This window comes from Phragmites australis, chromosome 2 (genome assembly GCF_958298935.1).
Source record: "Phragmites australis chromosome 2, lpPhrAust1.1, whole genome shotgun sequence".
In the NCBI taxonomy this organism is placed as follows: domain Eukaryota; kingdom Viridiplantae; phylum Streptophyta; class Magnoliopsida; order Poales; family Poaceae; genus Phragmites; species Phragmites australis.
The window spans coordinates 38,212,636-38,237,953 of NC_084922.1; the positions used below are offsets into that span (position 1 = coordinate 38,212,636).

Consider the following 25,318-nt stretch of genomic DNA (forward strand, 5'->3'; position numbering starts at 1 on the left):
AACCTTGCCAAGCAAAGCTAGTAGGCAAGGAAACCAAACATGCCCAAAATCCTCTCTGTAAGAGAAGTCGCACTTCACACCCACAACAAATTTTCAGAGAACTCTTCCCTCCGCAATCCACAAGCCAAATTTACTGAGAAGTCTTCCCTCTGCATTTCTGGGAAGCAAAAGCAGGCAAATTGAAAGGGCAGAAGTACATGGATTGAAACCCACGGCCACACAGCCATACATGGATGATCAGACCTGCCTTGATTGCGTATCGTCTGAAATTTGGGAAGTGCGTATCACCCAGAAGGATTTTGGATCCATATTCTTCTTGTCGGCTCTGAACAGCCAGCCCATGTTGGACTCACAGGCAGCACACAATGCAATCGTCCATGCATATCTGCAATTTTCTTTTCTTAGTCAGTGTACAGATTAAGTTGTTCAACCATGGTAATTGTGTCCTTTCCAGTTCAATCTATGGAGAGATTAAAAAGACTGGTAAATTAGTTATACCCTGGGAACCAGCTGTAAACTTTTGAAGGGTCGCCACGCAGTGCAAGGCCGGTGGCATTGCATACGGTAATCATCTCTTTCGCACAACCGCGCTGCTTGATATTAGTACCAATAGGGCCATCATTAGACACCATGTCACTTCGTCTTGCAATAAGAGTCTACAACAAGAAATGAACTTGTCACCTGTTATTTTTCAAAGAATCTTGAAATTATTTGATCAATTTTATCCGGTATGCCTAGAATCTCTAGATTCAAGAATTACATGGGATGCCACCGTATAACTCACTAAATATCGACCAGTGAGTTTTAGCCATTTTGTGGGAGACAATTAAGTTTGCTTCCCCTTTGTGTTTTAGGGGTTCAAAACACTGAATCTATGCAAAAGTTAAAAACTGAACATCTGCATCACCCCTAGATCAGAATAAATTTGTGAAATTCCGGTGCAGTTTGCTAAACCTTGGATCCAGTTTCAGTTTATGTCACTACTATTGCTTATCATGCACCTGCAGCATGTTACAGCAACCCCTGATTGCAACTGCGGACCAGAGAAAGGAAAGCTTACAGGTCTTAGCCATGTGACTAGAATTGCAGAAATGAAGATTAGGACACCGTGCAGAATTGGAAAAGCAAACTTAAAGAAACTTCAGCAAAGTAAATGTTTCGAACAAAGCAATCATTACCAGGCAATTTCTGCACCGAATGATATTAAAGGCCTTGAGTAGCTGTATCTCCCGCTGTAGTCGATATGAGACTCCATCAAGCTCAAGCAATTCTTGCCTCAGAGATTCTGAGATAGGAAGTTTGCTTCCAATGTAAAACGATAGAAGATCTGGTTTTCTCACATGATCATCCATGCTAGGGTTTACAATTACCTGTCTCCACAAATCTGCCACGAAGAAAATCGAAGGTCATACATACAACACACATAAATCACAGTTTAACAGATTCATACTTTGACATAAAGGGAAGGAACTATACGGTTAACAATCCATGAACGTCGACAATGGATTCAATTTGCTACACTTATGGGGGAAAACAGTGGAGAAATAACTCAGTACCTGCAGCTCTCCAAGCAAGTGAATACGAATCATACATTTCATAAGCCCAACGAGGCCAAAATGACAATGGAGCCTGTGACGCCATCTTTAAATTATAAGCAGCACTGTAGTGTCTCTGTTGTTCAGTATCTTTCTTCCTTACTCTCGAAAAGGATTTTGAGGGTGTGAAGCAAATATCATCCTCACCTCCTGTGTTTGTATGCTTATCCGGATGACCATATGCGCCAACTTTTTTTGCATAATCATGGTTCTGACAAGACAGTTCATGCATGGGACCTTCATCTTCATTTGAGGACTCGTCTGAAATACCACACCTTACTGAGCCACTGGACTGAGAACCTGAAAGGTATATTCTTTTATCTGTTACTGACTGATCACTTGTAGTGCTAGTGGGTGATACTGATAGAGAATCCCAATCTAGTTCAGAATCCACATGATCAAGTTGTTTGAAACGAGACACATGCAAACTGGGCATTGATGAAGCACATTGCCTGAAAGTGCTACTTGCAGCTAACTGTCCAAATGCATCTCTTGGAGTTCTGAGAGGTGTATCTTCTTCAATGATTTGGACTTCACCCCATGGCTGTTAACAAGAAAAATGTAATGAAATTATGTTCTCTTCCCTCCGGTTCGGGGAACTACTGACTTTTATTTAGTTGTTAAGACTTACTATTCCATCCACGTCCAACCAACGGCGTATAAGACGAAATCGTTGCTGACCACGAGAGAAAACACGTGATGCACCGTCATCTAACTGTTGAATTTCCTGTATCTATGAAGGCAAAAAAAAAAGTGAGCACTATTGAGAAGAAAGTGCTACAGGCGAAGAAAAATGGTTTGAGGGAAGAAAAAGAATAAATAACTGCACTGGTGCATAGTACAAAACCTATACTAATCCTGTTTATTTTAAAAGTTGAATAAAAGGTGTAAAAACATTTAAACAAAAAAAAAGACAGAGGCATATTGGCAACATGGAAATGGTACTTGTAGAGGACACTTGTGCTCCAAGATGTTGTGTAGCATCAAGTGATCAATGCACAACTCCAAATTAGGTTGCAGGTTACTCCAGACTATAATCAAGGATAGCTCCTCCAAAAAAAGACACTATAATCAACTACAACTGCAGATTACCATATAGAACATCTAGTTTATTAGTGTTTTCAGTCTTGTGGGAATCCATCATTTTATTTATTGATGTATGTATTTTAGATGGCATTGGTAGCTACAGATGCTAAGTCTAGGCTTTGGTAGTATTAAAGAAGATGTAAAGGATATTTTGTGTTCCTGGAAATTTTGCATACATATATACGTGCGCGCGTGTAGGAAAAACCAGAGTGTCATATAAGCGAATACTGAATTGCTCGTAGAAACAACTCAGCTAGGAGGAAGACCACATGTACGAATGACATAATTAGTAATTAAATAGATTAGATGGATGTTTGCAGAAAAGTGGATTGCCAAATAAATGCACCACAAGGAAATTTGAGGATGAGCAGTGAACTCACAAGACAATAAAATGCCAAAAAAAAACCCAGAGTATGAAGGATTGAACCTTAAAAATAACATATGATTCTAGATAGAAGGGGCTTGCATGAAAAAGAAATCACACCTCCGCAGTTGTCCCGACAGAAGCAATAGCATGATGTCCATCATTTGTGTGTTGATAAACATGAACCTAACGTTGGATCATTATCAAATAAAAAGCAGCGAAACAAGGAGTGGCACTCTGATTTAAACATAAAAGGAGTGGCACTCACCACGCCTATCATGCATGGAGCATCAACATGATTAATAGCCTTGTCAATAGCCACAAGTAATCTAGGCTGAATTACTCGAAGAGGTAGGGCAGCTTCAGGAAACAAAACAACTCCTGCAAATTTTTCATGGCATAACCTTCAATAAACCCCGCTATGATGTAAATGCCAATCATTAACATGTGTCGTGTGATTGTGCACATTCAAGCAAACAAAGTATGGGTATTCTGGATGCACATTGCTATTTTGCAATAGATGAGATAATTTTCACTACTTGCATAGTCAATATTAGGTGCAATTAGGTGCAACGTGCAACTCGGTTCTTCCTCTCAGAAAGGACAACAGGGTAGCCCATTTTAATTGTCCGCGTAGTCAGATTAATTATTGAGATAAGCTTTGTCATACAACGCAGGGTCTTAAGGCAACAGGAATGCTTACCTTGAAGATAAAACATTGGCAAATTGAGGACTGTGCCAGCATCCAAGAAAGCAAATATGCCCCGGGTAGCATCGACCTCTGCCTCTGTCAAGTAACCAGATTTTTATGTATTGAATCTAACATTATAAAATATATAATAAGATAAGCATGAATATTTACCAAGATAGGTATGTACTCGCAGGGAAACCAGAGATGTATCAACTGTAAGCTCTTCGGAAGCACTAATCCCTCCACTCCCATGAGTATTTCTGCGATAGAAGTATGAGAAAAAAGGACAAAGCGATATCTCTCATAAACATCAATGGCAACAAACTGATCCAAATATACTTTTATCAATGAACTGAATACAGAGAGTGGGGGGAAATTCAATAGACTATATGATGTATTCACTCCAATTATCTTAAGGAGTTTAATGAGAATATAAATCGTGAATGGCACTGATTTGAATATAACAAAACTTGCGAGCACCATATTTACTGCTTCATCACTCCTCCCATCACTCCGAAGTGAAAGACTACTTAATCACAATTTGACGTATATCAGCAAACGTGTGAGTAACAGATTTGGAGCAATTGAATGCATATGTACTGAACATTGGCTACGACTACGAGTGCCCAGTGCACAACTGCACACCAACCATGTCTCTACTGTTCTACTGTTCTCAAACGGAGTCTAGTTTCTAGCACGCAGTAATCTTCACTGTTCCTCTGCTCCTAAGCTTCGAACCTTTCCCCAAACCTAATTTTCCACTGCCTCCGAATTCACAATGTTGAGAACAAGCACCCTAGCATGTAATTTCAGAATAATTATCAACAGTTAACATCTCACATAGCTTCAGTTCTACAAGCATATCACACCAATTCCCCGCTCCCACATGCATAAAAAAGGGGTACCATACATCGGAAGGAAATGGTGAGAAACGGGCGAGGGGTGTGTTCGAACCTGAGGAAGGTGTCGACGTCGTCGGAGGAGGAGGAGCCGGCGTCTTCGACCTCCTCGACCTGGAGCTCCTCCATGTCCAGCTCCAGGATCTGCTCCATCTGCCTCCGCTCCCTCTCCAGGATCCAGTCCGGCTCCGCCATTCTTCGCCGCCGCCTCAGGCCGCACGGCGCACGGTGCGGGTGCAGTAGCAGTAGCAGTCGAAACTGCACCCGATCCGGGTCCGTGTTGGGAGGGACGGCGATGAGCCGATGAGCTCACTCTCACCCTTCTCTCTTGTTTTACCCTCTTTTGAGAACTCTCCTTGGGTTCTGCCCGCCGCCCGGCCCGGCCTCGAACACTTTCTGCGCGCAAGTGGTTGATTTTCCATTTAAACATTTGTAGATTTTCCCTAGGTGAAAGAAATACAATTTTGTCTATTTGTAAGTCGCGTCAAATTGAAGACGTTTGACATTTGTGTAGTATTTTTATAAGTAAATTTGTGTAGGGTTAATGTACTGAATGATTCATATGTTGATTTAACTGATAAGATTTTTAAAGTAAAATTGGTAAGAATTGTGACTTGTAGTTAAGAAAACAAATACTACTAGTACTTAGATAACTTAGCCCAGTTGGTTAAAGTTCTGAGGGTGGAACCTACCCATCATGTTCCAGTTGATCGGACACTTAATTTTTTTAACAATTAAATTTTGAGAAAAATAGTATACGTACGTATGAGTATATTAAAATGTGTGACTATATTATACGAGTTTATACCTGTAATCTTATTTAGATGTGATATTATCCCCATAAAAAATTACACATGGAACATTTTAAAAAAAGTAAAACTTACCTATGAACAATTAAAGATATTTAAATGGATCATGCCTACTGGACCGGCTCAGCTAGGTATAATCTAGACCAGTACGTATAGGCTTGGCTATTTTCTATATATTTTTTTAATTTTATAGTTATTTTTATATATTCTCTATATTTTTATATTATATATATATATTAATTTTGTAGCTTTTTTTATTTTATCGGGCCGGTTGTGCCGATGAGTGGCCCGTGTGCCGTTGGGCCACCCATGCTTGTTGTGCTCGTCGGGCCGACCGTATCGTCGGGCCGCAATCGTGCTCGAATCAACCCGGCACGGCACGGTGACTGACGGGCCGTATCGTGAGTTGAGAAGGAGGCACGCAGGCCGATACGGTATGACCAGTTACAGTAGCCGGGTCATTTAGATCGTACCGAATTGACCCATATCGAATTGATCCGAGTAACCCATTTAGCCATCTCTGTGGACAATTATAGAGTGACCAATCAGGTCGTTGAGCTGATTCAAAGTTGCCTCATACTTAGATTCAGAATAAGACTGAAAACAAAGCTTGAGACTCGTGAGCTAGCTCGGTGGCCAGACAAGTCAAGTCTGAGGTGGCTCGCGAGTGGTTTATTAGCTCGGTAGCTGGTCTAGCTAAGGCCTAGCACGGACGGATCGGGATCAGATACACCTAGAACACATCTAATTTGAATAAAAAATTTTGGTCCGCCCTCGAAACGTTTACAAGTGAAAACCCAACATCAGTCCTAAACCCAACGGGACCCGCGAGCGGTGTGCGGCAGCACGGGACAACAACGGGTGTGAACGACAACACGAGATAGCAGTGTTGGCGTGCTATTGTTGGCAAACGGGCGGGCCAGCTTTTCGGGCGCATGCGGGTGAATATGAGCCTTGCTCTCGACCTGAACTTAAATCGGGATCTCAAACCGGGACCCTGCGGAGCAAAATTTGCTCCCAGCCTCAGCCGGGTGTAAAACGTGCAGAGATCCGACTCGGCTCGTCCCGTTACCCGCATTAGGCCCAGCCCACAGAGCCCAACGCAGACCGTAGTCCTCCCGCCATGCCATCGCCTCTTCGTGGCTCCGTCCGCTGCCCGCCCCCGCCTCTTTGCCCGCTCGCCCCCACCTCTTCGCCTGCCGTGCTGCCGCCTCTCCGCCCATTGCTGTCCGGCGCGGTGATGACCCGGTGACCACGAGCACCCAGGGCCTCCCTGGCGCGACAAGGCGGCGGCGATGTCTGCTGGCGCGCTGGAGGGAGCGTCACGGCGGCTGTACTCGATGCAGATGCGAGGCAGCGTCAAGTCGGACGATCTGAACAGGAAGTGGACACACGTGAGCCAGGCCTCCAAGAGCAGGAAGAGGACACATGCGATCTAAAAGAGGACGCACGCGATCTGAACAGGAAGAGGAACACAGAGACGGCAGGTGTAAATTGCCTCCAGGCTCTAGAAGGCTTGGCTCACGAGCCAAACTGAGCAGGCTCACGAGCCCAAGCCGAGTCCGTTTTCCAGCTCGATCAAGCCGAGCCAGCTCCACGGCCCGCTCGGTGGCACATGGCACAACGGACTTCTTCTCAACGAGGCTTCAGCCTCACGCGGCCGCCTCCGACCACACAACGCCCGGTCTAAAACCAAGCGGGCCGCCCAGCTTACAGCAATCGGCTTCGGCAAGTGGCTTCGGCAGTTGCCGCCGCCACGGACCGGGGCGATCCATCGCGGCCCGGCTGGCTCGTCGCCCCCACGCGGCGACGCACCATATCGCCCGCCGCCAGCACCGCTGTCCTCCTCGTCCCGCGCCGCTGCGCCCCACTAGGTAACTAGGTAACTGACTATCGGTGGCGCCGCGCTTGCGCTCCCGCCGCCCTTTTCCCCGCGCGCCTTTTCGCCGCCTTTCTACCCGTTCGGCATCCCCCGATGCGAAACCTGCGGCTGAGCTCCGGCTCACGTCGCGCCGAGCGGGAGATCGAGTCGGCGCGCTCATCCAGACGGCGAGGTTGCTGTCGAGGAATCAACGTGTCGTTCTCTCCTCTCTCGATTGCTCGGTACACACCTTTCCTTTCCCGCTCCGTATAGATGTCGCTAGGAGGGAATTAGTTCTAGTGTGAGTGTGACACCAAACCAATCTAGGGAGTATGACGGCTAAGACCGTGTGATATTTATTTTCTAGTACTGGGATGAAAAAGATCGCTCCAACTTAGGTGGTGGTTTAACTTACCCTCACCTCAAAAATTACCTTTGGATGCATTGAGCCAATAAACGTTGAAAGTGAGGGACAATTGGGCAAGTTGGTGCTTTAGGTGAGCACATAAACCTACTAATATGCCAAAATGCTATGGAGCATACACTCCAAACATAACTTAGAAAGCATCTTGGTTCCTTTTTGGAGCAGCGTACATGATAAGTCCGTAAGAAAGCTTTTGGAGGTACTGCTCACATCCAGTTCATGCTATGCTATCCGTGTGCTACTTTTAGATTGTGGAAAGTGACTCCGCGATGCTATATAGGGATTGCTGGGTGCTGACAACGTGGTCACGCACAATCCGTAGAGCATAGATAACCTTGATACGTGGAAGCAGATGCATGCGTGCGTGAAGATATCAAAACCCACTGTTGGCGTTTTCCGTTTTCAAATAACATCAGACTGGAGACTCAAAATGCAGTAGCAGACGTTATAATTTGAGAAGTATTTACCAGGAAAGACAAGCTTTAGAGGTCGAAATGCTAACAAAGTTAATAGCTTTGACTTGATGCTTACATCTGCACCCCGCCCGTTTTTATGCACGATACAAAAGGGTCAAATTAGTAATCTTTGTTTTGTTCAATTGAAGTTTTGTGTATATCAACATGATGAACGTGATAACATAAGTATCTCGAGAAAATTTTGTTGTTCATTAGAGCAGCCATATTTTCTATTCTTTTTCCACATAGGAAATGACATACTACTCATGTATGAGGAATAGATTTGGAATGGAAGATGTTGCCATAAGAATGCCCACCGGAGAGATGCCAGTATAGGGATGAACGGTGGGGCCACACCTTGGGATCTTTTGTAAATTTAAGCACCATTCAGGGAAGGTGCTGACTGCATAGCTTGCATGTAGACAGTATTTGCATTTCATTCATCTGTGGCCTTGGCAACTGCCCATTCAGAATTTGCTTTTGCCGATATTGATTCCCTGTATAGGCTTTCTGTTTATTTCGAATTTCTGATCCATGCCATATTCTCTTATCAAATTGCGACTGGGGTGACGAGCAATCATCGGACCAATCATTGAATGAATCTCTTTTACCCCTTTTGCAAAAGGCTGTTGGTTTTGCCATGTGGTCCAGTGCGCTGAGGGAACCTTGGTTTGTGACAATTGGATCAAGCTGTTTGGGTCTGTTTCTTTGTCCTACTTTTCTTTGGCTGAGGCTCAAAGCATTTCGGGGGCCTATTCTAATTCTCCATTTGTTCTACCAGATTTTATCACCACACTGTGTTTGAACTTTGAAGGGCACAAAAAGATATCTTGTTCTATCTTTCCTCCTTTGTCTGATTACATTCTGCCGTGCAATTTGTCACTAAAGAATTTCTTGCGTAATCTTAGGATAGCTTTTCATTAAAAGCACACAGTAGCATTCTTTTACCTGCAAAGCAGCTAAACGGTATCAGTGTAAGATAAATGTAGTGTTGTGAAGTAATCTGACTTCAGTGTTAGCTGGTTTGAACTTTATTAAACGGAGTCTACTGTATATGTGAATTGAATGACAGTTTGATGATGATTCGTGATTGGCACAGAATGGGAACTCTCCACTGAGTGCCTCTGGTGTGTGCTTTTCATGCTTGTGCTGAACCTTTTAAATACCTGCAAGGAGTTAGGAAAAGCTGCCATCTACATAATTCTCTAAGTCTGTGTAGGCTGGTCGAAATGAAACCTTAAACTGTTCTTCTTTTGTATTTCGAATTAATGTAGTGGACTTCAGCTTAACTAAATTGCAGGATCGCCCCATGTTTATTTAAAAAAATGCTGCCATCTACAGACTTTTCTGACTCTGTGGTAGGCTGGTAGCAGATAAAGCTTAAATTGTTGATCTGTTGTGATTTTTTTATTACTTATGGGGACTTAAGCTTAACAAAATCATAGGATTACCCCATGTTTGATTATTTTACAACTGGATCTTCTTTTCTCATCCGATAGTAATGCCTGAGACTTCCTCACTTGTTGGCATAGTGTATGCCTCTGTGTTATGAGCAATCGAACATGAGAAGATTTAGCAGTAGACTCTGTATTAGGTCTGAACTCCACTCTGCACTCAAATGTGTTTACTTTATGTAGACGTGTAGTAATACAGTATCATATCATGCTTTATGTACACCTGCAGAAGGCCAGAAAATCATATTCCTGTTCAATAAACAATGTCAGATAGTTTTTTTTATATCTTCTTGGATGTGATATTTGCTAGGAAAATAGTCCTAATACCATGAAACAGGTTAACTCTTTCTGTTTGGGGCTTTGAGCTGTGTTTCAGTAATAAACTAATTTTGACTCTTGATAATTCCTAAAATAAGATCCCTCAATGATTTCGTTGCACTTATTGTTCACCAACATATATCTTATAAAGAGATACAGGCTACAAGAGTCCTCATCTCTTCAAGTTACTTTCCAAAATGCAGATATCTTGTGCACACCGTGGCAATCAAATCAATTGCGCATGCAAGATGCTAACCTTCGCTATCCAGAAATTGGAATATCTGAAGTTTCACTTACGTTTGGTGGAAAAATAGTAACAGCCTCCTCAACTATATAAGCATACCGCATGTTCAGCTTTCTATATCCGTAGTTCTCACCAGTTATATTTGTACCGTGACTTGTGAAGTGTGTTCGTATCTGTATCACCTTTGATTTGCCACCTTTTCCCTTGTTCATTCATACAAATGGATTATTCTAATTTGCGGCACCAAGCTGCATCCATGAAAAAGAGTCTCTTTGATCAGGCCTGTCTCTGAAGATTTCTAATCAATAATATATCTTGTGTTTTCTCAAGGACATTAGAAGTTCGATCATACTATGTCCTATGTTTATCCACACCCACTTTTTAGCCCACCCACACAACCTCTGTTCTACTGTTATTTCATGTTTTTCTTTGATATATCATATGCTGATTCATTAAGTTATATTTTATGACAGGGGTATCTAGATGAACAATTTTGTCAGGTGGAAGACTTGCAGGATGAAGCTAGTCCTAATTTTGCGGAAGAGGTCGTTACTTTGTTTTTCAAGGACTCAGCCAGGCTAATGTCAAACATTGAGCTAGCTCTGTAAGTATAAATAGTGAAACTTTCTTAGGCAGGAAGAAGTGTTTTCCTTTTCAAAAGGAAAGAAGAGATACCATGCAAGCAGTAGTGTTGAACTTGACTAATTTAATTTGGTGACTGCAGGGAGAAATACCCCAAAGATTTCAACAGGTGGGACGCATACATGCAGCAGTTAAAAGGCAGCTGTTCCAGGTAGCTCCAGAGTTGCATCTGGATATATTTGTTCAGTTGCATATGATGCATGTTGTGCAACAGTACCACAGACTTATAGTTTATCTTTTTCAGGAATCATGAAAACCAGCAAGATTATAGAGTTTAACTGAGTATCCTGCGACTGACACAATCTTTTTTTTTAAAAAAAAACAAATGCATCTCAAATGAATGCCTCACTAATGGAATCTCCAGTATGCATGTAAACCAAAGTTCTTTAAGGCTTTAAGGCGGTCCAGTATCACAGAGAAACTCGTCTTTTTAATCCATTAATTGACTGCTAAATATATCTGTCAACTCCTACAAAAGCTTTATGCATGTAGTCATCAACCTTTTGTAAGCATAGCATGGTTCTGAATCCAGATGTAAAGAAAAGAAAAACTCTGAAGTCTTAATGGATTATCATAGTTTTTATGTAGTTCATATGTGATTGACATTACACAACTTGATGCAGCATTGGTGCTTCAAGGATGAAGTGTGAGTTTATGTCATTCAGGGATTACTGTGGACAAGGAAACGTTGAAGGGTCTCTCTCTTTCCCTTCCATATTTATGATGCTTAGTTCTTGCAGACTTTTGTCTCTCATTGCAAGAAACATTTCTTTTGACTTGTTCGATAAAGTTTCCACTGAATTCGACCACTTTTCTGTTTGTATCTATGGAAATATTCTCACCCGCTCATCTTTCCAAAATCAATATGCACGTTGAAAATGGCTAGGTATTGGTCTCAGTAACGAAATCAGCCGTCGTTGACACTTGTGTCTATTTTGGTTTGCAGTTGCATGAGATCGTTCCAGAAAGTGAAGAGGGAGCATACTGTCCTGAGGCAAAAACTAGAAACATATTTCCAGGTAATCTTTGCCGTCCACCTCATCCACTGTTGTGTAATTTGTGTCATGACAATTGAACATCATCCTCCTGTATCTCTGAATGTGTTAATATATGGTCACATGCAGCTTCTACGACAAGCTGGTCCTGCAGGAGCTGCCACTAGGCCTGTTATGTGAGAACCGGGCTTCGATATTCTACTAGGTGCAAGTAAAATGAACTATGGCGCAAGAACATAGTCTGGACATAGGTTTCCAGCTACCGCAACTAGCTGGTCGTGCTGCACAGCGGCTAGGGGCGAGCAGCATATGATGCGAAACGAGAAGAGGTTTACTATTAGATGCTGTGTCGTAACTTATAACTGCAAGTAAATACAAGCTTGAAACATGAGATTATGTCCTCATGTCTAACACAGTAGTAACATGTAACGATGGGATAAGATTACAGGAGCATATTGCTCTCTCTGAAGCTTTCGCCTGCTCCTGCGTGTTTTTGTTGCGTCCATTTATTCTCAGGCCAGGCGTGTTAAAGTTGCCATGACTCGTGAGGAGACAGACATATTTGGTCGCATGGATCTTGGTCTGCACAGCAGGACAACAAGGGATGCCTGTGGGGTCGCCGAGACACTGCACGGTGCATTTGCGTTGGACTGGTGCTGCTATTTCTGGGCGTCACTGTGCGCCTAATACACCGTGGTCCGTGGAAGTGATTGATGGCGGGTGGTCGGTACCAAAGTATGTAATGGATCGATTGTCCATCGTTGCTTCAACGCGGATGCACAGTATTTTCTACAGGGATCGATTGTCTAAAGTATTAAGCTTCCTAATTCTATCTTAATGTGTGTTTGGACAAGTGTCCATGGATGTACATATAGTGTGAGGGTGAAATATGTGAATAGTGTACGTCCCTTTACCTAAAAAAAGAAAGGTGTGAGCACCACGTCGAGCAGAAACGAACGGGTTGGCATCTATAACATATATTAAAGCGCCAAGAATTCGCGATCTCTCAGGCCATGAGGTTCCTGTAGCTACTGTTCACCGTCGCTGACGAGCGGGCCTCCTCCCACTATAGTCGCTCACCCGATTTTTACCGTTTGGTGGTGCTATCGCGTTTCGCCCTTCCAGAATCCTCTCGCAATGCCGGACTCCTGCCCTCCTCTCGATCTGCCTCACCCCCGCTCGCCCTTCACCACATGGTGGACCGCATGGGACGCCACCGCCCTATGCCAGCACCTCCACCTTCCTCTCACGCCGCCCTGCCCGGACCGGGCCGCCATCGCGCCGCCGCAGCCCGTGGAGGCTGAGCCAGGCCCCGGGGAGAGCTGTCGCTGCCCAAATCCATACCGCCGCCGCCGGATTCGAGCCGCTGCCACCTGGATCCACCACCATCGTTGTCATCGCCCTCATCTCGCACCGCCACTGCCACTAGGTGAGCCTCGGCCCTTCCTCCTTTGCCATCGCGCCGCTGCCGCCCGTGGAGGCCGAGCCAGCCCCGGGCACCTGTAAAATGGAGCCCCCCGCCTTCCTTCCTCCTTCCTGTACTACCAATTGAGCTCCACTGCCACCAACCGAGGCAAATTTTGCCGTTCCCCATTTCTTCCCCGTCTCCGGCCACCGTCAAATCCGCCGCCGCTGACCATCTCCGACCTCTAGGAGCCCTTGGTGAGCACCGCTTCCCTCCCCTCTACCTCCTGCATCCTTCAATTCCTCCTCTCCATTCCAGAGCCGAGCCAGCACCGAGAACCACCATGGCCGCCGCCGCTGCTCACCGTCGCTGGCATGCTCTAGACCTTCCCCGACCTAACCGAACCCTATGTAAGCCCCATCAGCACTCCCTAAATCTTCCTAATATCTCCAGGGTGCTACCAGCAGAAGACGGGGAAGGCGCGACGCGGGTAGCAACGCACCCCGCTCCACCCCGGCTGTAGCGTCGTGTTCGGCCCCAAGCTCCATGACTGGTCCATCAAGATCAACCGCAAGGAGAAGCGCCTAGCCATCTCCACTGCGATCGCCAGCGCCGCAGTGGCCGAGGATGCCTTCGTCGTGGTGGAGTTCGACGAGGCGTTCGCGGCGGGGCCCAAGACCAGGGAGTTCGTATCCGCTCTGCAGCGGTGGGGGCTCGACCCCAAGGAGAAGGCCATGTTCTTTGCCATGGTGTTCAACGACAATGTCCACCTCAACGGCAGGAACATCGGCTCCCTCAAGATGCTCACCCCCAGGACGCTCAACCTGTATGCCTTCGTCTTGGAGGAGTTTGACGAGGCGTTCGCGGCGGCGCCCAAGACCAGGGAGTTCGTGTCCGCTCTGCAGCGGTGGGGGCTCGACCCCAAGCAGAAGGCCATGTTCTTTGCCACGGTGTTCGACGACAATGTGCCCCTCAGCCCCAGAACGCTCAACCTGTACGACATCCTTGACTCCCGCAAGCTCTTATTCACCCCTGCCGCCATCGACTACCTCAACTCCAGGTATGGTGCCACCGTATTCGATGAGTACGAGAACGATACTGGTGGTGAGGTTGACGGTGAATAAGAAGTGGTGGAGGAGCCAGAAGAAGAAGCCACAACAGAGGAGGCTGCTCAAGGTACTTAGCTATGCATAACATTTTGCTGTGCTGATTGTAATGCACTCTTTGATTATTTCTGTGCTGGGCATATGTGAAGTCTGGTAGCAATGCTACTCTGCAATCCTTCAGCTACTATAATGTTACAAAACAGGTAGCTATAAGAACAACAAATAATAGTGATTAATGTTACAAAGCAGTGGCTGCAATTGAATTGAATTGGATAATCTTAAGATTACCATGTTTTGGGCCTTAACATTCTATCAAGTAACTCAATTAAATTGCCTGCTCTTTCTGTAAACAGTTTATGCAGTGCATTGTATGGGACTCTGATAGCACAGGAAAAGTAACTGAAATTGAAGGGTAGATAACTGTGTTCACTGGAATGCCAAGAGCGCATGTTATCGGCTGCCTGGTATTAATTACCGGTTCCAGGCGAGATTAGTTTTCTCAGAAAATTTGGAGGGGTGTTACCATATTTCTTCTTTTTCCTTTCAAATGTTTTCGAGAATGTTGTTTGCATAAGAATTAACAAATAACAAGTACATGTCACTTAAGATGGGGATCAAGGGGGGCTTTTTAATTTTAGGTGCCTATTGCAGTGGAACCAATTGATAATGTTGCAGTAAGATTTCGTAAATCTGATCTCTTAATGTTTTGTATATCCTTAGTGGGTGCTACCTTCGATGTCGAAGGCCCTGGCTTAAGGAGGGGTAAAGCAACATACCAAAGTAAAGAAACAGAAAAACATAGCGATTTCTGGCTTATGGGTGCCAAGCAAGATAACAAAGTAAAGAAACAGAAAACATAGCCATTTCTGGCTTATGGGTGCCATTTTAATTTTTAAGGCTGCAGGCTTTGTTATTTTATAGCATACTACATCTAAGACAAATGTCAAATCCTTCAACCGCATATAAAAGTCGATCATACCTGTTTCTCTCACTGTACTGCATACTTCCATAGCCCCCTCCCCTCTGCTTTACTATGGCAAGTGGACAACGAACCCCCCCCCCCCCAAAAAAAAGACAGAGAGAGAGAGATGACACCCTGTGGAATCGTTGAACTCCACTGAAGTAGAACTCTAGAGGTCCCAATGCACTCCTTTTATCAGCCCAATACCATAATCTACACAACAAGCTACACCTGATATTTTTGGTCATTGGTGTTATTATCTTCGCTCTGAAGATGTCTCTGGTGGAGTCTCTTAGCAAAGAAAGTAGTAAGGAATATGCTGGGTTCAGTAAATAAGAAGAAAGGCTTAAAGAAGTGTAAGCATGCTAAGCTGTAATTACAGTACCTAATTTATTGTTTAATTTGTTTGAAACAATGCAATTTTCTGCCACTCTATAACTTCTGTTCTATTAGAAATTTACATCATCTTTCAAACTTTACAGAAACTTCTTCTGTGTAATTTTCAGATTGGGTTGAAGAGAGCGAGGCAGACAGCCCTTCCTAGGTACAGGAGTGGTGTAGACCATCGTATTGTTGCTTTTTTGTTGTTATGTTACTCTTTGGATGAGAGTGAATTGTTTGGGAATTCCCACCCTAATGCAGGGACTGGATCATCCTAGGCCATAGGGTAGAATGGGGTTCTATTGCAGGGACCGGATTGCGATAGAATTTTGGGAGGTGCCGCCTGTTTTCCCCACCATCTTAGCACCTCCGGCGGTGATCCAGGTCTGCCTCGGTCGTCATTCGTCGTCAACGACCCGCAAAACGAGTTCCTCTCTTTATGTAGATGCTTGGCAGTTTGGTCTGATCAAGAACCAACGCCAGAAAGCCGTCGCCGACGAACCCCTGGTGATCCACCGTTGTGGAAACCTCGACGGGTGCGACGTAGGCGCACCAATCAACCTAGTTACCAATGTTAACTTAGATTCTCACGAGTAGCGACAACAACAAAAAAGTTCCTCATGAAAACAGCAAGTCGAAAAAAAACTAGAAAACCCAAGAAAAACACACGCCTCGGATTCCCCAGACGTGAGATTCGGAGCAGCGATCGATGTCGCCATGTAGGCGAGTCGTCGGCAGCTGCCGGTTGGTTCTGACGCCGTGCGCCCAACGCCCCTATAACGTGCGGGCCACCAACTGGGCCAGAAATATCTTGCGCATGCCGCCACGTTTGGAGCAGCTGGGTTCCTCGGGCGCAGCGGCGCCTGCGCGGTCTCTTCCGGCTCGTGCTTTCGAGGTGTCGCTCGGAGCCCCAGGAATAGCTTCAAAAGCCTCGCGCCGCGCCGGTGGGACGACGATCCTGCCGTCGCGCCGTCGATGACATGTGGGGTCGAACTTACGCGTTAATGATAAAGTCAATCATGACGTGGACATCGGATCCGCGCCGGTGGCGACCTGACGCCGTTCCTTGTAGTTTTGCAGATACGAGCAATGTATCTACTATCCCCGTGCTTCTGTTCCTTTCTCTATTTTGTACACGTTGCCATCTTGGATCTTGGATCTGGCAATCCTCCTCGTAGCGTCTCCTGTGCTTAAATGTCCAGGTCCATAGCACGCTGCTAGTGAACCGGTTGGTATTGAAGCTTAAGAAAAACAACATCACTGCCGACACAACGATTGTTATGCTTGACATACCGACTAATTGCATACTAAACTTGTCTTTTTAGGCGTCAAAATGGTAGACATCATATGTACACGTACTATCAGTATTTCTTAAGGGTGCAATTTGTTACCACAGCCATTCTTAAGGCTTATCAATATCGCATAAAATCAACACTAGACATATATAAGCATGTAGCTGCGGGACCAAACAGTAACTGTTATATTGATAGTATACACGAGAAAAAGGATAAAAAATGACATGATAAATTCATATATTCTCATGACCATTGGTAGTTTGGTTTGAAATTCGTGCATATAGCGTTAAAAATATGGGTTTAACAGTAACAGGCCTCATTGTTACTTACTAATGGTAAGTTGAATGGGATAATATTGTGTCGATTGGTTGTTCATATGTAAGGATCTTGATTCAGTGAATTTGTATTATCTTAGAAAAAAATATATATTTAATTTTTCGTATATACTATTTTAATTTGGCATAGCAGATGCAAATGTAATACTACTTTCGTTTTCGTTTATGTATCACCAGCTTTTAATTGTAGTAATTTTGACTTTACAGTTTTTTAGAAAAATTTATAGATATCTAAAAATTTCGTATCATTAGATTCATCGTGAAATATATTTTATTAGTATTATATATTTTTAATTATTTATAATTTTTTATAGAAAAATGTCAGATCAAAATTTCTATAATAAAAAACTAGTTACAAATAAAAAAAACGAAAGTAGTATTATTCCACCGACCACCGGCCTTAAGGCACAAGCAAGAACAAAATCAAAACCCAACTAACCAGTGCAGAGGAAAGAGAGGAACAAGAAACGGGAGCTGCTGAGCCAGAGCGCATCGGTCCAGCACGAGTAAGGGGGAGAGGAGAAGCCGAGAGAACCCAGGCCAAGAGCCCCAGAGCTCTCGCCGATCCGCCTCCACAGCTCTCCCGACCTCCCGCATTTCCTCGAGGTCGCTTGATTGCCGAATCCGAGCTGCCCCGCCGGAGGGCTCGATCTGGGCCCAGATCGGCCAGCATTTCGACCCTGTGCATGCTCCGGTCCCGGCGGCGAGGGATGGAGAACGGGTGCGGCGAGTACGACGAGTTCCATGCAGGTGAGGCGGTCGATCTGAGCTATTCTTTTTTCCCTTTTTTCTGTAGGGAATGCCTTAATTCCAGTCAGGGAGCTCAAAGTTTGGATCTTTCAATGTTTCGTGCATTTATCATGTGAATGTTTTACGAAATGGCGAGCTGGGGAGAGATTCGGCTCTTGTTAAGCTCCAGGTTTGGAGCTACTGGAGTTGAATTTGCCCAGTGTTTGGACAGTTAGGCGTTCTTGATGCCTATTTTGGTAGTGCAGTGCGATGCAACCTTCCTTCATTAACATTGGCTTGCCATTGTTTTTGCCTGGGAGGTCAAAATGCGATCTTTATTTTAATGATGTGGTTTTGAGGCTTCAATTTTGAATTTGGGAGTCAGAGTTACGATTTTGCACGCATTTCTCACGCTTGTTTCTTTTGGTGACCAAACATTTGTAGCCAATCGGCGTGCTGAGGTGATAGATTGGCTCGGCGGGTTGCTGCCGAATTTCGATTTGCCGTTGGATTCTTCGGACGAGGAGCTGCGGGAATACCTCATCGACGGCACGGCGCTATGCTACATTGCGGACAAGCTCATGCCCGGTGTTCAGGAGGTGAGCTTAGTCAGTTCGGAGATTCTGGACTTTTTGGTGTATGCTCTTGCTGATCTTAACATAAGATCTTTCTTTATAGGGAATGTGGGGTGGTTTTGCATCGGACCAGCGGTCGAATGTGAAGAAGTTCCTCTCTGTTGTCGCGGAGATGGGTCTGCCAGGCTTCAGTGTGAAGGATCTGGAGGAGGTGAGGTTACTTCTGTCATGTGAAGTAGTAGTCCGGTATACTAGATGTAGTCACTGCTAGTATGTGTTCCCTTCCAACTAAATGGTGCTTTCATCCCCTTTTCAAGGTGTACGTTAATAATGGCTAGCATAGTTGGTGTTAGTCCTTAATACTATGCTGCCGATAATGACCTTGTCGTAAGCACTACACAGCAATTATGTGTCTATGTCAGTATGAAGATGATCTATTCACAATCACGCCTATATATGAGTTGTCCGATTAAGCTCCAGTAAGCTTGATTATGATTTATTGGAAAACAGCAATAACCTGAGTTGCTGTTGGAAAGGTTAAAAGGTGTTGCACTGTAAGGAGTATGTGAATGCAGAGTGGTTTTAGATCTTACAACTCTTCTGTAGAATATCAAACATAGGAATCAAGTTCGCAGAAAATATTTACTTAGAATCCGTAAGAGTTTCACAATTTATGGCGTAGACCCAAAATACACTTTACCAAAATTTACTTCATTTGTCATTTACTTACTACCTTTTGATTCAGACTCGCTTCACAGTTGTCATTTTGTCAATTGAATTTGTGGTTCTGTCATGCCACTTTTTGTTAACTCTGATCCATTTGATGATACAGGGATCAGTGTCTTCTGTAGTGGAGTGTCTCTTAGCTCTAAAGTATAATGTGACTACAGGCTTGGGTCAAAACATTTCAAACAATGCTTTTAAAACTCCTCTTAGAAGGAAACTGGAACTTCGAGAATCCGATGGGCCTATAATTTCAGTTGTGACACCAGGGAAAAGATCTCCTGGGGAGGAAAGACGGAAAGGCCATTGGGACCCCAAGTCTCAGCAAAGAAGTACTCTTCATTCAGGTATGCTCAAGTTGCTGTTTCTTTAGGTGTCATCATTTGTGGCAGCGAATAGTATATTGGGTTCAAAGTTTAGAGTTTAAACAAATAAGTTGTCATTTATAACCGGTTGCCAGTGGCATAGCCTATTTATCCTTGTACTTTACTGTTAAACTGAATTCCCTACTGCTGCCCATTCGGCAGCAACTCAACTGATGGTTGGTTTACCTGTTGTACAAGATTAGATTACTCTCCTGTTTTCTAGCTTTGTTAGCCTAGTCTGTTGTACGTCTTGTACTTATCCCTTGTACACCCGTGTGCATATATACACACCGCATGAATACAATTTGTTTCATCGCGTCAATTCATTGAGCTTTCATTTACATATATACAGTGATAAAAAATCATTTTTCTAAATTTATACGATCAGGTGTTTTGTACTTCAGCATGCATGACTTTATATGTTGGTAAGGTTTCATATTCATAGTATCTTTAACTTGTGTATCTTTAATATGCAAGTAATATTTACACGTTCAGGTCCTGTTTCTCCCATTCAAATTTGACTTTGGTGCCTTGCTATGTTAATCTATGGTCATGCTCATCTTACTTTTCAGGACAAAAGGTCCATGACGCTTTCCAACTTAAACGGGGCTCCTACACCGATCTTCCTGCTGACAAAATTTCGGAGATGATGCATTCAAGTAGTCTAGATGTAACATCTTTGGCATCACATCATATCACTACTACATTTTTGTTCTTGTCTCTGCCCCTTTATTAATTACAACCATCTTTTCTCAGAATGCCCCTACCCAATCACTCCTTAGAGTTGTTAATGGCATTCTAGATGAGAGCATTGAGAGGAAAAGAGGAGAAATACCACATGTAAGTCTATTTTCAGGGGCTTTCAATAAACAGATTGCCTGGAATGCTATTGTTTATTTATCCTCAGCTATTGATTACTAACTTCAGCCTATTCTTCTTGTCTCAGCGCGTTGTTTACTTGCTGAGGAACGTTGTTCAAGAGATTGAGCATCGCATTTCTATTCAAGCAGATCACATAAGAAATGTAAGCATGGTATTTGTTTTGAATTCACCCTTTCTTTTCATAGAAATTCAACTCCTGAAACAGATCGCTTATTTTCGTAGCAAAATAGTATCATCAAGACTCGGGAAGACAAGTACCGTTCAAAAATCAAAGCACTCGAGACATTAGTAAATGGAACAAATGAAGAAAATGAGGTAACCATCCAATTTGTTGATGGTCTGAAAATTCTCACAGGAATCACTACTACCTTTTGATATTGACACATGTGGTTCCTTCTTCAGATGACAATAAACCGGCTTGAGCTAGTTGAGGTATTCAAAATGTCCTCAGCTGCTTTTTATGTTTATAATCATGTTACTTGCTTCCATCAGTATTTTAAAAAATGTTATCTGAAACAGCTATTGGCCGTATGATGTTTGGACCGTGTAAAACCAGGATCACTTATGAGTTCTTGTAATACATTTAGTCCTCATCTTTAGGTTGAACAAATCATAAGTTTGTTTGTTTTGTTCTTATAGGTAGAGAAATCAAAAATTGATGAGAAAAGAAAACTAGGCGAGCAAGACATGGTTCGTCTGATGCGAGAAAAGGAGAGTGCAGAAAATACAATTGCTTCCCTTCAGCAAGAAATACAGATCATGAGTAGGATGCATGAACAATACCGTGCGCAAATGGAAACAGAAGCAAGGCAGATGGAGGAACACTTGGCTATGAGAGTTGAGGAGGCTGAGTTTCTTCTAATGCAATCAAAAAAGAAAGTTGAAGAGATTGAGTCTGCTTCCCAACTAAAATCTCAACTTTGGAGCAGGAAGGCAAACATTTTCCAGAGTTTTATGGATAATCAAAAATTGTCCATCAAGGTTCATTTATATTTGTATAATTGATTTTCGTTGTCTTTTAGTTTGTTATGTTCCTTACCTTATATTATTCAACTATGTTAGGACATAAGGATATCATCTCAGTCCATTAAGCAGGAAATGTTTGCCCTTCAAATGAAATGGAGGGATGAAATATCTAGCATTGGTATGTGGGTACTCGTGACTTGTGTAGCGGCATTGTTCTATACTTCTATACATATGTGTGCTGTTTCGCTGATACTTTATTTTGCCTGCTCTTATTTTGTCAAACTTGCTTAGGACATGACTTAAAGGGTTTAGTAGATGCTGCCGACAATTACCATAAAGTTCTTTCTGAAAATCAGAAGCTATTTAATGAAGTACAGGAGCTTAAAGGTATTTTCCTGCACAGTTATAGGTTTACATTTGGAGCACATTTTATGGCTGTTTAACATTTTCCTTTCTACTCTAATGCCTTCTATCAGGTAATATCAGAGTTTATTGTCGTGTCAGGCCATTTCTTCCTGGTCAAGATGGAAAATCAACTACTGTTGATTATATTGGTGAAAACGGTGAGATTTTCATTTCAAACCCCTCCAAGCAAGGGAAGGATGGGTATCGAATGTTCAAGTTTAACAAGGTGTTTAGTACACATGCTTCTCAAGGTATACCTTAAGTATTTTAAGGATTCAATCTAAAGTTAAAAAGGTGTATCGTTGAATATTGTTTTCACCAACTTTTCTTATCTGACTTGCAGCTGAAGTTTTCTCTGATACCCAGCCATTGATCAGATCAGTTCTTGATGGGTTCAATGTGTGCATTTTTGCGTATGGTCAAACTGGTTCAGGAAAGACTTACACAATGGTATTAAGTTATTAGCCACTTCCTGACTTAAGTCAAGATAACGAAGTTGAGTTGATCCTATTATTGGGAATAGCACTAACTGGTGCTTGCCATCATTTTTCTTTTAGAGTGGACCGGGCACATCAAAAGAAGATTGGGGTGTCAACTATCGAGCTTTAAATGACTTGTTCAACATCTCTCTAAGTAGAAGGAATGCTTTCTCATATGAGGTGGGAGTGCAGATGGTTGAGATTTACAACGAACAAGTGCGGGATCTTCTATCAACTGATGTTGCGCAAAAAAGATATCCTCAATTCCCCCCTCCCCCACATACACACAAATATGTATATATATGTTTACTTTCTATTAGGCTATTAGCATGTCTCTCCTGGCTGTGTTTTTATTATTAGTACTGTCAGACATGCACGGAAAAAACATGTTATTCTTGACATAAAGAAACACTCGGAATTTGGAGTACTTCTCAGCCTAATGGACTTGTCGTACCTGATGCGAGCTTACATCCAGTCAACTCAACATCAGATGTGCTAGAGTTGATGGATATTGGACAAACAAATAGAGCAGTTGGATCAACAGCTCTAAATGAAAGGAGTAGTCGATCTCACAGGTATATACCATAGACTGCTAACCAAAGTTAACCCTGTAAAAGTCTTTCAATATAATATTCTGAAAGCTTCTGTTGCATGCAGCATTCTAACTGTGCATGTTAGAGGGCTGGATTTGAAGAATGGATCTACTTCTCGAGGATGTCTACATCTGATTGATCTTGCTGGGAGTGAGAGAGTCGAACGATCTGAAGCAATTGGCGATAGATTAAAAGAAGCACAGTATATTAATAAATCCCTTTCTGCTCTTGGTGATGTGATTTTTGCTTTGGCACAGAAAAACGCCCATGTTCCATACAGAAACAGCAAGCTGACTCAAGTTCTTCAAAGCTCTTTAGGTAATTTACAGTTGTTGCTAGTTTGTTTATGTGGGCAGATTACTTATATATATTTTTTCTCTTGCAGGTGGACAAGCAAAGACACTGATGTTTGTTCAAATAAATCCCGATATTGATTCATATTTAGAAACAATAAGCACTTTAAAGTTTGCAGAAAGAGTTTCTGGAGTTGAGTTAGGTGCCGCAAGGAGTAACAAAGAGGGCAAAGATATAAAAGACCTGCTAGAACAGGTTTTTGCAACTCTGTCTCTCGGATCCAAATAACTTGTGTTCACTCGTTTAACACTAGTAAGCAGGCTTTATACAAACATCACTTGAGTTTTCTGCACTGGTAAGCTTTATATAAAATTATTGTGATCGGTTTCAAGGGTAAGTTTTCTTCCAGTAGAACCTCAATTAACTGCTCAACTGGAAAAAAAGAAAGAATCTATTGTTAAGCCTTATAGGAGTAATAAATGTATGCTCCAATTAATTGATCTTAAATTCCTCAAAAGTATATTGCTGTTAATAGGGCTTGCTAACATGTGTTACTATAATTGGATCAGATAGTCTCTGCATCCACCCTTGGTCATAAATATTCTCTATCTCAATTTCAGAAGTGTCATCATTTTTGTGTCCAGGTTTCATATTTGAAAGACACCGTATCACGAAAAGATATGGAAATCGAGCAGCTTCAACTTCTCAAGGACAAAACCAAATCTCCAAGTTCATTAACTGATAGAAATGACAGTAGCCAACAGATCCAGCGATTATCAGGTAAAATGTTGTTGAAATCCAGTGACAGAATTTCGTCATATCCTTGAAGTTATACAGTGGTCAAAAGAATCAGTAATGGTCACACTTGACCCTCTGATACAGGGGCTGCGGCATCGGATGAAACCGAATGTGAAGATAATGTGTCTGATGATGGCTGCTCGGTAGCTGATTCTGTTGGCGCTGCTTCAGAGGCAGCAGCAGAACAGATGTATGTCGTCATTCTACTTTCCGCATCTCTTCCTCCGTACCATCATTCTTTTGACTTAAACACCGCACACTACAAACATAGTTTGCACGGTTTGCCATCATTCTTTTGCTACACGTGCATCACTAGCAAACAATATCATTTTTTTTTGTTATTTTGGTAACGAATGCTGTTATTTAAACCATGCTCTACAATTACAGGCAGAAAGCGCCTTCAAGGATAGCCAGGCTGTTCCTCACAAAGAATGGGCAGCCAACAAACTCCAAACCAAAACCAAGGGAACCTATTCCGAAACTTCCAGGTACTCTGTGAATGCTACTCCAGCATTACCTGGTATCCAATCAAATTTCCCATTAGCTGGTCAATGCTTTGACGATACGCATATATCTTGAACGGCATATGCCTACGCATGACATGATATGATATAGTATCAGGATACTGACGAAAACCCACGTTTTTTCACCAGGTCGCGTGAAATCAACAGGAAGCCAGGTGATCGGAGGAACTTCAGTCAAGCCCCCGAGAAGGAAGTAGAGATACCGGGCAGGGTTTAGCAGATGGTCTGTTATCCCTTTCATCTGTGATGTAACACTCGAGAGTTTATGCAGAAACGCAGTAGGTGGTTTAGGAAGAGTATGTTACTGTATCGATTAAAGATGATGGGCCGCCGTATTCAGGCTTGCCGTTGTAATGGGAAGTGACCTGGGCGCAATGCTGTGGTTCAGGCCGGGCGTGTGGAGTGAGTAGAAGGTAGCAGCCCCGGGCGCACGGCGTGCGCCGAGCCGGTGCCAGGCGGGCTGCTGCTGCTGCGTCCGCCACCGGTGACCAGTCTAGGCTGCCCAACTGTTTCTTTCGCTGTGGTTGACCTTTAAAACTGTTCCAGGCAACAAAGACCAAAAAAAAGCTCAAGTTATTGCAAAGATAAAAACACGAAATAGAAAAAATGATCAGGGCAAAGATGAACAGTATATCGAGAAGTACGACACAGCGATCAAGCTTGAG

At 43.2% G+C, this 25,318-nt stretch overlaps 3 protein-coding genes and 1 pseudogene across 9 annotated transcripts; 3 read left to right on the forward strand and 1 right to left on the reverse strand.

Annotated features, from left to right (window-relative positions):
• Positions 1–73: 73 nt before the first annotated feature.
• On the reverse strand, positions 74–5,032 carry LOC133908712 (uncharacterized). Its single transcript, XM_062350842.1, has 10 exons — positions 4,691–5,032; positions 3,908–3,996; positions 3,749–3,832; positions 3,314–3,426; positions 3,166–3,231; positions 2,227–2,328; positions 1,557–2,139; positions 1,179–1,384; positions 499–656; positions 74–385 (listed from the first exon to the last, which is right to left on the reverse strand). The coding sequence occupies exons 1-10, from the start codon at positions 4,828–4,830 to the stop codon at positions 238–240; spliced, it is 1,689 nt and encodes a 562-aa protein (XP_062206826.1). The 5' UTR covers positions 4,831–5,032; the 3' UTR covers positions 74–237.
• Positions 5,033–7,053: 2,021 nt separating this feature from the next.
• Positions 7,054–12,342, forward strand: LOC133908713 (pseudo histidine-containing phosphotransfer protein 5-like). 6 transcript variants are annotated; one of them, XM_062350845.1, is made up of 7 exons: positions 7,054–7,547; positions 10,160–10,269; positions 10,674–10,804; positions 10,925–10,993; positions 11,466–11,537; positions 11,789–11,861; positions 11,967–12,342. In XM_062350845.1, the coding sequence occupies exons 2-7, from the start codon at positions 10,198–10,200 to the stop codon at positions 12,015–12,017; spliced, it is 468 nt and encodes a 155-aa protein (XP_062206829.1). In that variant the 5' UTR covers positions 7,054–7,547; positions 10,160–10,197; the 3' UTR covers positions 12,018–12,342. The 6 variants fall into 6 exon arrangements, with proteins under 6 accessions (XP_062206829.1, XP_062206831.1, XP_062206830.1 ...); XM_062350847.1 differs by having other exon boundaries at positions 7,054–7,318; XM_062350846.1 differs by lacking the exon at positions 7,054–7,547 and adding an exon at positions 7,554–8,580.
• A 632-nt stretch (positions 12,343–12,974) lies between these two features.
• On the forward strand, positions 12,975–15,946 carry LOC133906697 (large ribosomal subunit protein uL4c-like; annotated as a pseudogene).
• A 1,799-nt stretch (positions 15,947–17,745) lies between these two features.
• Positions 17,746–25,236, forward strand: LOC133908715 (kinesin-like protein KIN-14C). 2 transcript variants are annotated; one of them, XR_009908257.1, is made up of 23 exons: positions 17,746–18,070; positions 18,494–18,648; positions 18,728–18,835; positions 19,457–19,694; positions 20,285–20,382; positions 20,469–20,552; positions 20,659–20,736; positions 20,817–20,909; positions 20,997–21,026; positions 21,234–21,575; positions 21,657–21,738; positions 21,852–21,947; positions 22,037–22,216; positions 22,309–22,415; positions 22,523–22,698; positions 22,855–23,019; positions 23,102–23,355; positions 23,423–23,586; positions 23,976–24,111; positions 24,214–24,319; positions 24,517–24,617; positions 24,783–25,066; positions 25,099–25,234. XR_009908257.1 is itself a non-coding variant. In XM_062350849.1 (22 exons), the coding sequence occupies exons 1-22, from the start codon at positions 18,007–18,009 to the stop codon at positions 24,848–24,850; spliced, it is 2,925 nt and encodes a 974-aa protein (XP_062206833.1). In that variant the 5' UTR covers positions 17,746–18,006; the 3' UTR covers positions 24,851–25,236. The 2 variants fall into 2 exon arrangements, 1 of the variants encoding a protein (XP_062206833.1); XM_062350849.1 differs by having other exon boundaries at positions 24,783–25,236.
• Positions 25,237–25,318: the final 82 nt, after the last annotated feature.